Genomic DNA, 13,982 nt, shown 5'->3' on the forward strand with positions numbered 1-13,982 from the left:
GATGTTGGATTTGGCTGTCTAACTTCCATCTTCCGTTATCCGAAACAGATCATGTACAGGTAACTGTTGTCCGACCTTTTGAAGACCACGTTTCGCATAGGAAATGGAACTTCGCAGTGAGAACAACATTGAACGAAAGGCTCAATCAATCTTAACTTGTATAGTTCTTAGAGTTACAATTGATCATCTAAACAAGTAGATCGTATGTATCTTTTCTTCCTAAAACAAAAACATCTTCTCGTCATACCAATTTGTCTTTAGTATCATGTGAAATGATAGATTTTTGTAGATATATGCTCGATAATCTTGATATAATGTTTTGTTGGGTCCAGCGCATATGTGGGCTTGGACTAATGATTTGTGTTGTAAGCTCAAATTTGATTTATTAATAATTTAAAAAAAAGAAAAAAAAATAAGGAGACTCAATGTACGAGAGAGCGTGCAACGAATTGTGGCGACAAACTCTACAATCCTAACGGTGCTGATTTACAGTTTATCCTCTTTGAGGTACTTTTTTGCTATACTCATTTTGTAAGACCTAAAATTCTCTTTTGAGATCTACTATTCTTAGCCAAGATATGTGGTCTTATGATGATCCTCTTGTTATTTTAGAGAAGACTTATTATAAACCTGTTATCATTATTGGTAATAGTGGAAGTTTGAGGTGGACTATGGTCCCATGGTTTTTCTCGCATTAAATTTTTCATGTTAAAAATTTGGTCTCTAATTCATTGTTCTGCTGTTTATGTTATTCTGGTTAATATTTATATTTTGGTAATTAAGTTGATATTTTGATGAGAAACTCATTTTGATACACAAAGAGGGAAAAGAATTATTCTGCTTTAATAGATTTTTCCTAACATGTTTTGTATGTTTTTTCAAATTAATTTTCAAATGGAGTGTACTATATTTTACATGTTTTTTCAAATTAGTTTTTATTGATTATATATAAATAATGTTCAAGTCGTTTTCATGTGAATTCGACCATGAAACCTGTTAAATATGCAACAATATGCAGATCACTCGGATGGATATCTCAAAAGATATTATCGTACACATTTTGTGTATAAAATTTTAAGAAATTTTAAAGCATTCTCGATTGTATACATCGATTAATTTATTGAGAAATCATGCTAGGGTTAAAGATGTTGATCGTGTTTATAAGGGATATTTTCTTCAGATAGCATTTGATGATGGCTTGATTGCTAACTCAAATAAATCTTTAGGTTAATAATTCTTTCCCGATGTAGAATTTTTAAAAAAAAAATCACAAATTTTTCTTGGCATCATTATGTACAAATCATAGGCAACTTTATTTAGTATTTGAATAATGGAAGAACCATACAATTTTTCCTGATAAAAAATAATAATAATCCTGGTTAGAATAATCATCTTCGACTACATCCTGATTACAATACTCCATTTTAGACCAACCAGCAGTAGCTTGTAAACATGTGAATGGTTGCACCACATTGTTTGAGGTATAAAAGCATTCAAATTTAACCATTTTCACTCTATCAAACAAGTTCATGACTGCAATCATTGCATTGAAGCTCAGAAATCTGTAACCTTTATTAATTATTGGCATTTAAATTTACACATAACATTACAGCATCAAAGAACTATCAGACTGGTTTGAGAATGGAAGTTAGGACATGTATTTCAATCTTTTTTTTCTTTTCAGAGAAAATAAAGAATAACATATGGGAAGGAGACATCCGAGACGATCTGAGATCAGCATTCTGTTGCTCAATGTTTTGAAAACATGCCTTCAGTTAATGATGAGAAATCAAAATCCCCAAGTGAACGGGTACTAGCAGTAGATCGGAAAGATGTATGGGGCTTATTTACTCCACCACCAGCAGCAGTTGCCTCATTCACAGATGCAATGGACCCCTGAGCATGCAGACTGCAAAAATCAAAGTTTCGGTATCAGCAAATCGAAGAAGGCTCACCATTAGGTAAAATGATACGGTACACAAAATGAAGTTGTGCTTTTACGACCCAGGAGACCAAGATCACGGAGTCAACCTCTTTGTATCGATGAGAGTTCATCTTTTTTGTTATATATAACACAAAGAGGAACACAGATAATTAAGACAAAAAAAGGAGAGATAATCGATCTTTTGCATAACAGTATCTAAGGTTATTTTATTAGACAGTTCAGTTTACAAAAAGTAATATTTCAGTTAAGAATTTACGGTCAAGATGCTCAGAAGCCTCACCAAAATATAAACCCCTCCCAAAATGACTGCTTCACTATCCCTGTCAATGTCTTCATACATAGCCTCATTTCCATCTGACTCATTCTTGATAATGCTGATAATAATTAAAAAGAAAAACTGAAAGAAAAGAGAGTAGGGAATAGTTGGGCACCACAATCCCTTCACGGTATAAAAAATGGAAACTTAAGAACAAAATAATTTTACCTCATGATCAATTACGTTTAATCAGATCAGAGTACAATCAAATGATGCATTATCATGTAAGAAAAGAGTGCCGAGGGATTCAAATGTAAATATCAGTGTAAACAAGTACAACACGTGAATCACAAAGCCTTAGTTCAGTAAGCCACGCATGCAGACAATAAGAAACAAATCAAAGATATTGTAGATCTGGCATCAAGGCAAGGTGGTGAGAAAACGAATGAGGTTTTATCGCGGTACTATTGCTTGATCATCTCTAGTATAAAGCCTCAGCTCAACATTTCTTATCATTTCATACAAGGCAAAAAGAGATTACTTATAACTAATCAATAGCTAAGGCCTAAGGATTACAATCACAGAAGAAAGCAAAGCATCCTATTGTTTTGTATTCTCATATCAAACTTTTGATAGTCCTCCCTAACACCATTTAACTAAAGTGGCCGGTGTTCTCTTTTTTTTGCATACTTAAAGATTTACTTATTTAAATATATATAATAATAGTAAACCACCTTAGATACCTTTTTTCAATGTGAGATCACTACTTGTTAATATCTTGTCCTTACAGATCCACTTGATGTGCCAGGATCCATGTAATTGGTGCTGGCTAGTTGGAACGAAGACATCTTATTAATAATAAAATGTGAAGACTCAAGTGTTGAACCTCCTTTAGGGTTGCATTTCAACATCATAACAAACGTAGATTTAAAATTTGCTGGAAGAATTGCGTACCCAGATGCAGTGACAGGGCCATAGCTTCCAGATGGGTGGGGGCAAGTGACACTTCCCATCTGCTATTGAAAACACAAGTAAACGAGTCAGATATTTCGCATCTTAGGACAAAATACCGGCCCACTTAAGTTTGCTAAAGTTTCAGCACCTCTCTTGAGTTATTGGAATACAGCTGCGCAGCTAGTGGCACGTTCCCTGGAACCTGATGACTAAAGTTTGCCCAACTTTGTGCTGTAGTGTATCCTTGCATTGTGATTGAATCACTAACACTTCGTTGATGAGTTCCTCTAGTAAATACTGGAGGTGTATCGTCAAATTTGTCGGCAGCCATAGGAAAATCTTTCTGCTGGGAAAGGAACACCTGCTGTTGTTGATGAAGCCCAAATGGAGATACCATACTGGACTGTGAACCATCACACTGAACCAATTAAAGCAATTAAGCCATTTTCAAAAGAAATTGCAGATCAAATAACAATGATAGAAGAAGGTAAAATGACTCGAATCTCTTGCCAAAGGACACAATATATAGTTGATATATAATTATACAGTAAAAATTATAAGGAAACATAGTGCACATCACAAATTTGAGCTATAACAGTTAAACAGTAGCATAAAAAGTTCAGAAAAGAAAAGCTCGAAAATGACTACATGGAACTCTGAAAAAGGACATGATACCAAAGAAGCTTTGTTCGAAAAAACTGTGTTTACCTTATCAAACGGGCACATGATACCATTTTTATTTGTCTGGTGTTTCTTTTGAGTCGAAGACTGCAACAGAGATGAATCCTTAAATAGGTCCTCAGCTCCTGTAATTGCATTCTTGCAATCAACAGATGCTGTGGTGTTCTTCTGTGAGGCACTGGTTAGTTCTTCAGCTGCAGATAGAGAACAATGAAGTGAGATCACCAAATTTATGATCAGCAAATGTGTTTTAGCTAAAAATGCAAGATTGGAGTAGATAACACAAGTACAGGAAAAGCACAAAAAAGAATTAATTCTTTAAAATAGCATCTAATAAAGAGAACTTAATTAAATAGAATAATTATGAATGAATAAGAAACTACAAGTCATGGGTTTCTTTTACATTTCTGATACCTACAGATCGATATAACTTACACTCAAATTTTACCCATGCATTAGTATCGAATGAAGATGATTCTGGCCCATTTTCGCATGGACCATCCACGGAAAGCATGTTCAAGAGATCACCGGTGCGTTCAACTTTTGATGGAGTGGTTGTTGTGGCAGTAACTCTAGCAGGAGCTACCTCTGGAGATACTACTTGTGTTCTCCCTGTTTCCAACTTTGACTCAGAGGGTACCTGTCAATTCATTAATCCAAGGCTGTTTAAGTAATGTGAACATAAGAAATTTTGTTAATTTATTATAGAAATAATTCTGAAAGGGGAAAAAAGGAACCAAAGTACAGCAAATTAATGATTGTAGCGGAAATGATCAGTGAACGGAACAGAATCAAAAGCACCACCAATTCGTTTCTTGCATCTGAATCAAATTTAGTTTACACAGGTATAGTGTAGAGGTATATACCACCATGTCTAACAATTTTTGTCTAACAAAAATTTCACTGAAGATTCAAGTTTAAAATGAAACAAGGTAAGATTGCAAAGTTCATCATCCAACAATACCAATTGTTGGTTGGTTGTAAAGAAATATCTTTTTCATGATAACCAAAGGCAAGACCTGACAAAAGATCTTCAGAATCCATCCGTAAATTAGTTACACTATCCATTTCAAGAACTGAGAACTTCAATAAGAAAATCATTCTCATTATATTATGGACACCAACATGAACCATTACTAGGTTAAAATTGATGACCACATAGAAGCCAATGTTTACTACTGTTTATACTTTATAACACACTAATATTTTGTTAGATAACACTAATATCTTCACTTAAGAAAGGAGGAACAAAAAAAAGGGCTGGTTATGCTCATATGGTTTCTCAGGATTAATCTACAAAGCACAGCCAATTCAAAAACAATGTAACAGTCATTCAGAACTTTCTCAATGTTTCAGAGCTCAGACAATCTTCAACATTCCAAATAATGAATATAAATATTGACATGAGAAAACAACACTGTCAATGTTTCAGACAACCTTCAGCATTCCAAACAATGAATATAAAGCTTGACATTAAAAATCTACAACAATAATCAGATTTAGACCCTATTAAAACAAAGGATGAAGTTACCCGGACGGGTACTTTAGGAATCACACGATTATCTTTCCTTGTACTCAGCGGTGTATTATCCTTCTTGTCCAAAGATTTCACAAAGTTAATATTCTCTCTCCCTGTATCACTGGATTTTTGCTTGTTTTCAGGATCCATTTCTTCTTGGGCCTTTGAAGGTGATTTAAATCTGTTATCCTGAGATGCCCACCTTTTTTCTTTGTATCTGGAAGGCAGAGTGGTTTTGTTAACAATTTATAGATGTGAATGAAAGATTAAATAGGAAGATGATAAGCTCAATACTTGGCACGAATAAAATTCTCAATCTCAACTCGGTCATAGTTTGGAGGCAGTTTGGCTTCCCAGTAGCTATTTGCCTTCTCATTTCCCATTGCTTTACATCCAGAACCCAACGAAGAATAAAAAAACTTGGATCAGTTTCATACAAAAGAGTCAGACGGCTCATTTTTCACAATCTTTGGCAGATATGATGACAGCAAAAATATAAATGAATGTAAAAAAGAGGCCAAGACACTCACTTTGAATAAAAGCAACCTGCTCTGGTAGCCAAGTGTCCAATGTTGCTGACCTTACCTGTATTAGAAGTAAGCTACTAATAACATAGAGTTAAATTAAGCACAAACTATGCATCTTCACATTCTCAAACATGTTTTTACTGATAAAATAAAATAAGCAAAGTTACCACAGTAGTTATAATATCAGTGTAACGCATTAAAACTTGCTTGTGTTCAATGTAAAAGATTTGGAAAATCTATACACGAATGATATTCAAAAACTTGTCAATTTATACTCAACAATCAGATCAAATTGGAAAGACAGGTCAGCTTAATATAAAACAATATGTCCGCTATATTCACCCCAGTGGCCTAGACTACAAGCAAAAGTCTTCCTGCAGAATATATTCCCAAAGTACCACTACACTTTAGTTTTGTTAACATCAAACAGGCACACATAGCAAGAAAGGGACGAAGAATGTCTACTCAAAAAGAGACATAGAGAGGGAGAGGGAGTGAGAGAGAGAGAGGGATGAAGAGTAAATTGAATACATGAACTAAAAAGAAAACAATGAAGAAGCATCTAGACATGAAAGAAATTGGACCTCACTATAAGTATATGACCATGAAGTTTTATCGCATTGGCATCTAAAAGTATTAAAAAACCATCAATAACAATGAAAAGCAATCAAAGGCTTGTACTCTCGACCACAGAGATAAAAACTTCTAAATAATGTCAACTAGTTGACCAACTGTAGCTTAAAATCCAATCATGAAGAAATTGTCAGTTTATCCGATTCACTAAGTCTGGTACTTTCATGATGTCAGCTATAACAACAATAACAAAGTCGTAAGTCCTAACTATTTAGGATCATCTACATGATAGACCAGTTACAAAGATAATAATTACTTACTGAATTAAAACTCTTCTCAGATAATATCTTATGTAGGCTGTGATGCAAGTGGCAGAAATTTGAAACATCTTTATTTGTCAAAGCAGTTGTTGTAATAGTCAACAGATTACATGCTACAACTATGACAAATTTTAGTGAGTAAATATTAATTTTTAAATGTGCATGCACATTAAATGATTTATTTTCAGAATGACTTGATTACAACAAACAAAAGGAAGAAAATGTAATTCAGAATAACTTGATATATATATATATATATATATATATATATATATATATATTGACAGCCATGACATCACTATAGCAAGTTTTGCAGGTTATATTTCTGAAGAAAACCTTTCTTGAATTTTTACTGACTCTGAACAAGTATATGTCAATGTGAACAATGAATAAAAAAGTGTAGTGTCCCATAGAAAAAAAAACTGACCTTTGATATATGTACCCCCAAGCTTCTATGGATTCCAGAACATTGCAGACATATAAAAATTCCCAGATTAACACTTGCCCATCGTGGACCTCTGCAAAAAGATGGTTAAACATTAGATTTGAAGGAAGATTGAACAATAACGAAACCAAAATTTAAATTTATTCTGGACCAGAACAATAAAGTAGGCTCTAACTCAAGAAATCCTATTACTAAATGTTGCCCCCATCTGGTAATGTTTATCCAGTCCAGCCTATCAGGGGATCTGCATGTTGCCTTTGGTTTATAAACAGAGGATTTGGGACCTCAAAATAAAGCAACATATTCTAGAATTATCCTTTTACAACTGGCCAGTAGCAAATTTTAAAAAGAAAAAAATCAAAGTATAAATTCTTTATACCCATTGCAGGATGATCTGTTTTAAGCTAAAATTAATAAGGGCATTCTTTATCCTCAAAAGCTCATAAGCACATTTATAAGGCAATAATGTATCCCAAAATTAGATAGAAGAAAATCCAGTGATGCATGCCTTAGATTCAAATTCATGATTCAGATTTTCTAATTAACTAATAAACTACATAAGCAAAGTAAGGTATGATTTCAGATGAATTTTCTTTTAGTTACATCTCAAAGGAAAATTACTGTTTGGTGAGGACATCTCCGGGAAGGCATGCAGGTGCAATATTAATTATGTCAATCAAGATTCTTGATATTGTTTTTACCAACAACCATCCAAGTTCAGTATTTTATATTCACTTAAAACAATTAGTTCAAAATTTTAACTAATTTTGGCATTATTCAGGTATATTCAAAACGTTTTAGAATGCAATACACTATCTAAAAGAGACAATTTACTAAGCCAATGACCAATCAGATAATTTTAGCACGAAAGATGCAAGAGCACGAAAAGAAATTATCCTTTCAACTTCCAAGATTTTGAATATTTGTACATAATGTTGCCATTGTAACATATATGCAAAGGTAGTTCACCCGTCAAAGCAAGAGTTGCCAACTTGGACTTTCAGCAACAGACATGAATTTTTCAATTGGTGAGACCCAAGGAAATGATAAGTTCACTTCATTTTATAGTAATAAATTAATTAATCACAAACCAAAACAAAATTATCAAAAGAACATAATATCAAAAGAACATAATACAGTAAAGAAAGATAACCCAAAAGCTCCACAAAATCTTTCAGTTTTTCTTATAGTTTTGTTGATATAACATCTTTAAGGCTTCTCAGATGGTTGCACAAAAAGCAATGTTGCACTAAATTGATGGAATTCAATCAAGCTAAAAAAAGCAGTCTCAGCTTGAATGCTTACTTGGACTTGCAATCAGCACATTCCCTATTCTCTGGCAATTTGAGAAGCCCCTCCAATACCTGCAAGTAAGTCTATCAGAACAAATGTGACACATATAGAAACAAATTTAATAAGAATTTAACCTCAAAAATCTCTATATAGAAATCACAAGCTCAACTAAGTTGGAAAGTGAGCTAAACTTACTTGAGGTGAAGCAAGTGACCAATCGGTAAAAAAATACTACAATAGGCAAATAAAATCTTAAATCGGATAACTCAAAAGGTCGAGAATTCACTGCATATGAAGTAAGTAGATAGGATGAGAAAATGAAATCCAATAACATCTAAAAACAAGACAAATTTAATATAACAGAAATAAAAATTTGAATTGTGAAATGATAGATCAGATACCAAATCATATTGTCAGGTAGGATGAAATAGCATATTCAACTTAGTAAAGAAAATATGTAAAGGGACGAGGGAGCTCGAGGACAGGGGAGGAGGGAAAGATAGATACAGAGTAATAAAAGAAAAGGTGCTTGTTCTGGATGAAAGAGAGCAAGCATATGAGGTCAACAAATATTTTGATTGTTTTGCTGCCCATGCATAACTTGCTTGAAATGTTGGTTTCTATGTGTTTTATACATATTAAGTTAAATTAGTCATCTTGCTTGTAAACATAGAAGAAATTAGGCCGTAGATCTTACGCTATTTTTTTTTGTATCAAGAACCTTACAACATGTGCTAACTAATTGAGGACAGCTACATGGACCTTTTCCACTATTGAACTCTGTGGAGGGAGAAAATCCTTAGTTAAATCATTAGCAACTCTTTTTTTTTTTTTTTTCTAATAAACTTTTCTTAGGTCTTCCTCTAGCTTCAGTTACATTACTAATCATCATTGAAACACAAATTGTAAGCTTCTCTCAAACATGTCCATATAATTTTACATGATTTTTACCCATTTCATCATTCATCACAGCCACACTCAAATCTTTTGACAAATACAAATATCTATTTATTCTCTCTTTGCCACAATGTCATACATCCATCTCAACCACACTAACATTTTGTGTATATTTTATTTAAATGACCACTTCTATTCATAAAGTATTAATAGTCTTACAACTGTCTTAAAATTTATTTAATTTAAGATGTTTGTGAGCGCATGATACATTCGATTTTCCTTTCCATCTAACTATTCTTCTTTCATTTTATGTATAATGTCTTTACTGATCTCTCCAATTTGGAAGATCTTAGATCCAAGATATTTAAACTTTTACGTGTAGAAAGATCTACTTCTCTTCATATCGATAAGATTGAACTTCATATACTTTATTATAGTCAGCCTACAATCTTTAGTTTCTAATGTTAATGAATGTCGACAAGGCCTCTAAGGTGACAGTGGTTAAAGAGATGGAAAATTGCAAGTGTTTCATCTACTGATCCCCGTTTCCAATCGAGACGCAAATACCACCACAACGAGCTACAACCGAACCCTCGATCCCAGCACCATTGATGAAAATTCACACCATTCGCAATGGTTTCTTGCGGGCGATTGAAATATCTCCCACTAGCGTTAAATGCCCAAACAAACGAATCAAATTCGCCAAAAAAAGGCGAACCCAAATCAAACCAACAATCCGAATCGCATTCCAACAAAAACAACGATCACGAAAGATCGAAAACGTGGAGTCGGCATCTAATTTCCACGCTCCTCGTCTGCCGATTCACCGAAGAACAAACGCGAACCGGAAAATATCAAATCTTCAGTCGAAATGCCAAAGAGTAACGTTCAAAAGATCAAGAGATTTCGGGAAATCGAAGAAAAGGACGGACCTTTCCGTGTTTTTCATTGAGTTCTTTGGAGACGGACGCCTTTTCGTTCATCTTGACGCTCCCCAGTGGCCTCCCGAGACCTCCCGGGGTTCCGAGGAGGAGGAAGGAGGGCAAACAGAGCAAGGAGAACCAATGGATGGATCTCGTCTATGCTGTCTACTTATAGCATACCTATTTCATCGGAGGGATGAAGCAACGTACGTACTCCATTGGCCGACGCCGGAGGAAGAGAAGCTAATCCAAGCCCACACAGACTACCCGATCACCTACCCGGATAACGGTGATGGTAGTTCTGGCTCTACAGCGGGTCCCATAATGCTGATTCCAGTTACATCACAGATCGACAAGCGGGTAAACAAGGGATTGCTCGGAGGAATGCGGGCCCCAAGCCTGTTGAGGGAACGGTTTTTTCTATTTTACCTCGAAAAACCAAAAATGTTTTTACCGAATGACTTCGCTTGCTTTTTTTTTTTTAATGTGGGGAAATTATTTTCCATCAATTTGATAAACACTTTCGTCCTCCATCAGTCATTTCTGACTGTAGTCATCAACGTCGTCCGTCATCTCCTTCCGCTTCCTCTCTTTTCTCTTTTCTCCTCCTCCTCCTCCCCGTCGTTTCTCTCTCCTCCTCTTCCCCATCACCTCTATCCGACGTCTGTTGTTGGCTCCCTCACCGACCACCTCCAACGAGGGGTACGAGTGAGGTCAAAGGGCTCCAATCTTCAATTATGAGAGGAAGAGGGAGTGATAAAGGACGACGTCGGCAAGGAGCTCCTCGTCTTTGATCGGGAGGAAGGAGGATAAGGCTGTTGCCGGTGGGTAGTGGAGGAGGAAGTGACGTGCTGTAACGCTCGTGGTGGAAGCAAAGGCTGCCGGCGACAACGATCGAGCCGACCGGTGAGATTGATGAAAAAGAGGCACCCAAGTTAAAAATCAATTATGAGGACAATCATTGATAAATGTCTAATAATAATAAAAAATTAAAGGTAAAATACAGTCTCTTTTTTTACATATTAAGTTTTAAAAAAAATTATGGGCATATTGAGAATTTTTTATAAAGTGTTTAATTTTTTTTAAAAAAAAATTAAATAGTATATCTTGTGATATGAAATGAGTATTTTATCTCTATTTTTATCGAAACTACCGTCTCCATCACATCCCCTTGCACCCTCATCGAACCTAAGGGGCATCATGCATATAGAGGCACATGAGGTCAAAGGAGAAAAGTGGGGGTGATTGGCCATGGGAGAGGAGCATGCGGTTTGATGGGATCTACCTATGTACAAAGACATAAACAACCAAGAGAAAAAAAGGGATGACCAATGAGGCTTACTTGTGCACGCGAAAGTGGTTGTCAATGAGGCTAGCTCGCACTTGGAGGTGTAGATAGCCAACTTGACCAAATCCCTATGTGCAAGGAGGGGAGGGATTGACGGAGCTAGCTTGCATGCAAAAGTATAGGCAACCAAAACCGTCGACAAGACAAAGGGAAGCAATCGACAATAGTCGATAGAGGTAGGATAAATTTTTTTTTTATGCTATCGCTAGAATATTTATCACTTATTGGTCTTTCTTACGTTTGCTCGGATAACAAATAACAGGTTTTGTTAGGAAAATTATTGTTAAGCTTAGACATGCTAATCCAATATTATCTTGGAGTTTTCATGTATTAATCTCCATAGAATGCTGCTAGTTTACATTTACTTTCCAGGACCAGATTTGTCCACTTAATTCATATCAGCTCTTTCCAACATGAGTCGAGTGTCCTTTGAATGACTTTTTTTGCTTTTTTTTTTTGTTTTTGATCTAGAAAAACAAATCAAACGATCTTAGTTTAATTTTAACGTGTGTGATTCCTGCCCTTTCTTGAGATCACCTCCAACTCCGTCATATCAACGTCAACGATATGACTTTACTGCATGTTCTTGAGATTGATTTCTTGTCTCTGTCATCGCAATTTATTGATTCAGACATCAACACTGCGACCTTGGAAGACTACCAATCTTTGTGACTTGACCTTTGCCTTACGTAAGTCATCAGTCAATCTTGATGCCAAGAACTCAAGAAGCTGTAGTTTGCGTTTGATGCAATCGACAGGAAAGCCGACCGAGATTTGTATTTCTGCACACTATTCATAGGAAAAGTCGTTTGGATTGTGATGAACAGGTCCTTGACAAAGCTGCTGACACCTTCTCTGATCCCAAACATGATGTCATTACAGACAGATGCATGCACTTGAAGAAGATAAAGAAAAAAGAGAAGGTCTCTTCCTCTTTCTCTTTCTCTCAATGATATGGCTGGCAGGCTGCCATGGGGCCAACGTTACACTGTTCGGCTCCCGTGAAGTACTCATTCCAGGTAGCTATAATTAAGCGTCCACCTGTAAGTCACTACATGCGTTCGGTGGCACTGCGCGGGGTACCAAGTTTTTGGGGCCAACCTTCCGAGGAACTCTTGACCTCATTAGGTGAACGGCAGAGTGCACGGCTGCTTAATGACGAGTGGACCAGGTTTAAAGGCACGCACACTGAATCGGGACAGCCTCACCTCGGCTGCTTGACTGCAGGTAGTCCAAAGAGTTCATGGTCGTATTAAAAGCTCCATGGCCGGATAGATAAGACATCAGGTCAAGTTACAGTCAGTGGGAAGTGACAGCCACCCACGGCATTGGCAGCTGCTCCCGAGGAGATAAAGCCGACTTAACATAGTAGATCGAACACGTGATCCTTGTGCATGTTCTTGAGACGTTTCGTGCAAGATGAAGGTAAGTCGGTTTGGGGGAGAAAGCAAAGGGGTAGATGGGTTGCAGCCTCCTCTATATATAGAGCCTCTCACCTTCGATTGCTTTCCATCTTACGCCACTGGGAGCTCAGTTCATACCAGGCTCAACTCACTCGACCACAGATAGATAGTGTGCAGGGAGAAAAGGGTAGAAGAAGAATGGAAGGGGGAAGGAAAGTGGTGCTAAGTGGAGAGAGGAAGTACAGTAGCCGCCGCTTGATCCCCAGACGGGGGCAGGTGAAGGCCTCCATCGTCATCGGCCTCGCTCAGTCTCTGGCTGCCTTGTTCTCTCTCGCCGTCGCCCGCCTCGCTTAGATCACGGCTACTGCTTCCTGATGATCTATTTATAGATATATATATCTACATATATGAGGGTGGAAAACCTTGGCTCTTCTCTTTGTAGTCAGCTCGCTAAACCCTGTTTTTCGTTGGGGTTTGATGTAAACATTGTGAACACAGTGAGAATGAAGTTTTTCGTACCATCTTTTTGCATCCATTACTGCTCTCCCTTTCGTTAATTATTGTGAAAGCTGAGAAGTTGTGCGTCGGCATGTACATTTAGGTGTTCATCGTTGCTCATCTTCTTGTTCTGAGCTGCCTCTGCTGGTGTAGTCCCCAATCTGACAGACTAATTTTCCTTGACCAATTATTTCTGCTATCTCATGAGGCGAGGATATGAGAGTAGCTTAAGATCTCGGGAATAGATTTGGTAATCTTGCTTAATAGTTATGGCGATTTAATTATCTCATCTCAAGATTAATTATGACGATTTAATTGACTGACTCAAAAGTCTATCCGAGCTTAGTCTTCGTTGCAAGTCATAATGGTTATCTTTCTCGATCAGAATCGTATTCAATTG

General features: G+C 36.4%; 1 protein-coding gene across 3 annotated transcripts; it reads right to left on the reverse strand.

The window, feature by feature from the left end:
* Window positions 1–1,547: 1,547 nt before the first annotated feature.
* On the reverse strand, window positions 1,548–10,595 carry LOC103972677 (ADP-ribosylation factor GTPase-activating protein AGD5-like). Of its 3 annotated transcripts, none has more exons than XM_065091285.1 (11): window positions 10,343–10,595; window positions 8,526–8,584; window positions 7,203–7,293; window positions 5,886–5,956; window positions 5,650–5,740; window positions 5,368–5,572; window positions 4,272–4,476; window positions 3,864–4,030; window positions 3,304–3,573; window positions 3,156–3,217; window positions 1,548–1,909 (listed from the first exon to the last, which is right to left on the reverse strand). In XM_065091285.1, exons 1-11 carry the CDS (start codon window positions 10,357–10,359, stop codon window positions 1,750–1,752), a joined length of 1,398 nt encoding a protein of 465 aa, XP_064947357.1. In that variant the 5' UTR covers window positions 10,360–10,595; the 3' UTR covers window positions 1,548–1,749. The 3 variants fall into 3 exon arrangements, with proteins under 3 accessions (XP_064947357.1, XP_064947355.1, XP_064947356.1); XM_065091283.1 differs by having other exon boundaries at window positions 5,886–5,940; window positions 10,343–10,594; XM_065091284.1 differs by having other exon boundaries at window positions 3,156–3,214; window positions 5,886–5,940; window positions 10,343–10,592.
* Window positions 10,596–13,982: the final 3,387 nt, after the last annotated feature.

Source organism: Musa acuminata, chromosome BXJ1-11, assembly GCF_036884655.1.
Source record: "Musa acuminata AAA Group cultivar baxijiao chromosome BXJ1-11, Cavendish_Baxijiao_AAA, whole genome shotgun sequence".
Lineage (NCBI taxonomy): Eukaryota > Viridiplantae > Streptophyta > Magnoliopsida > Zingiberales > Musaceae > Musa > Musa acuminata.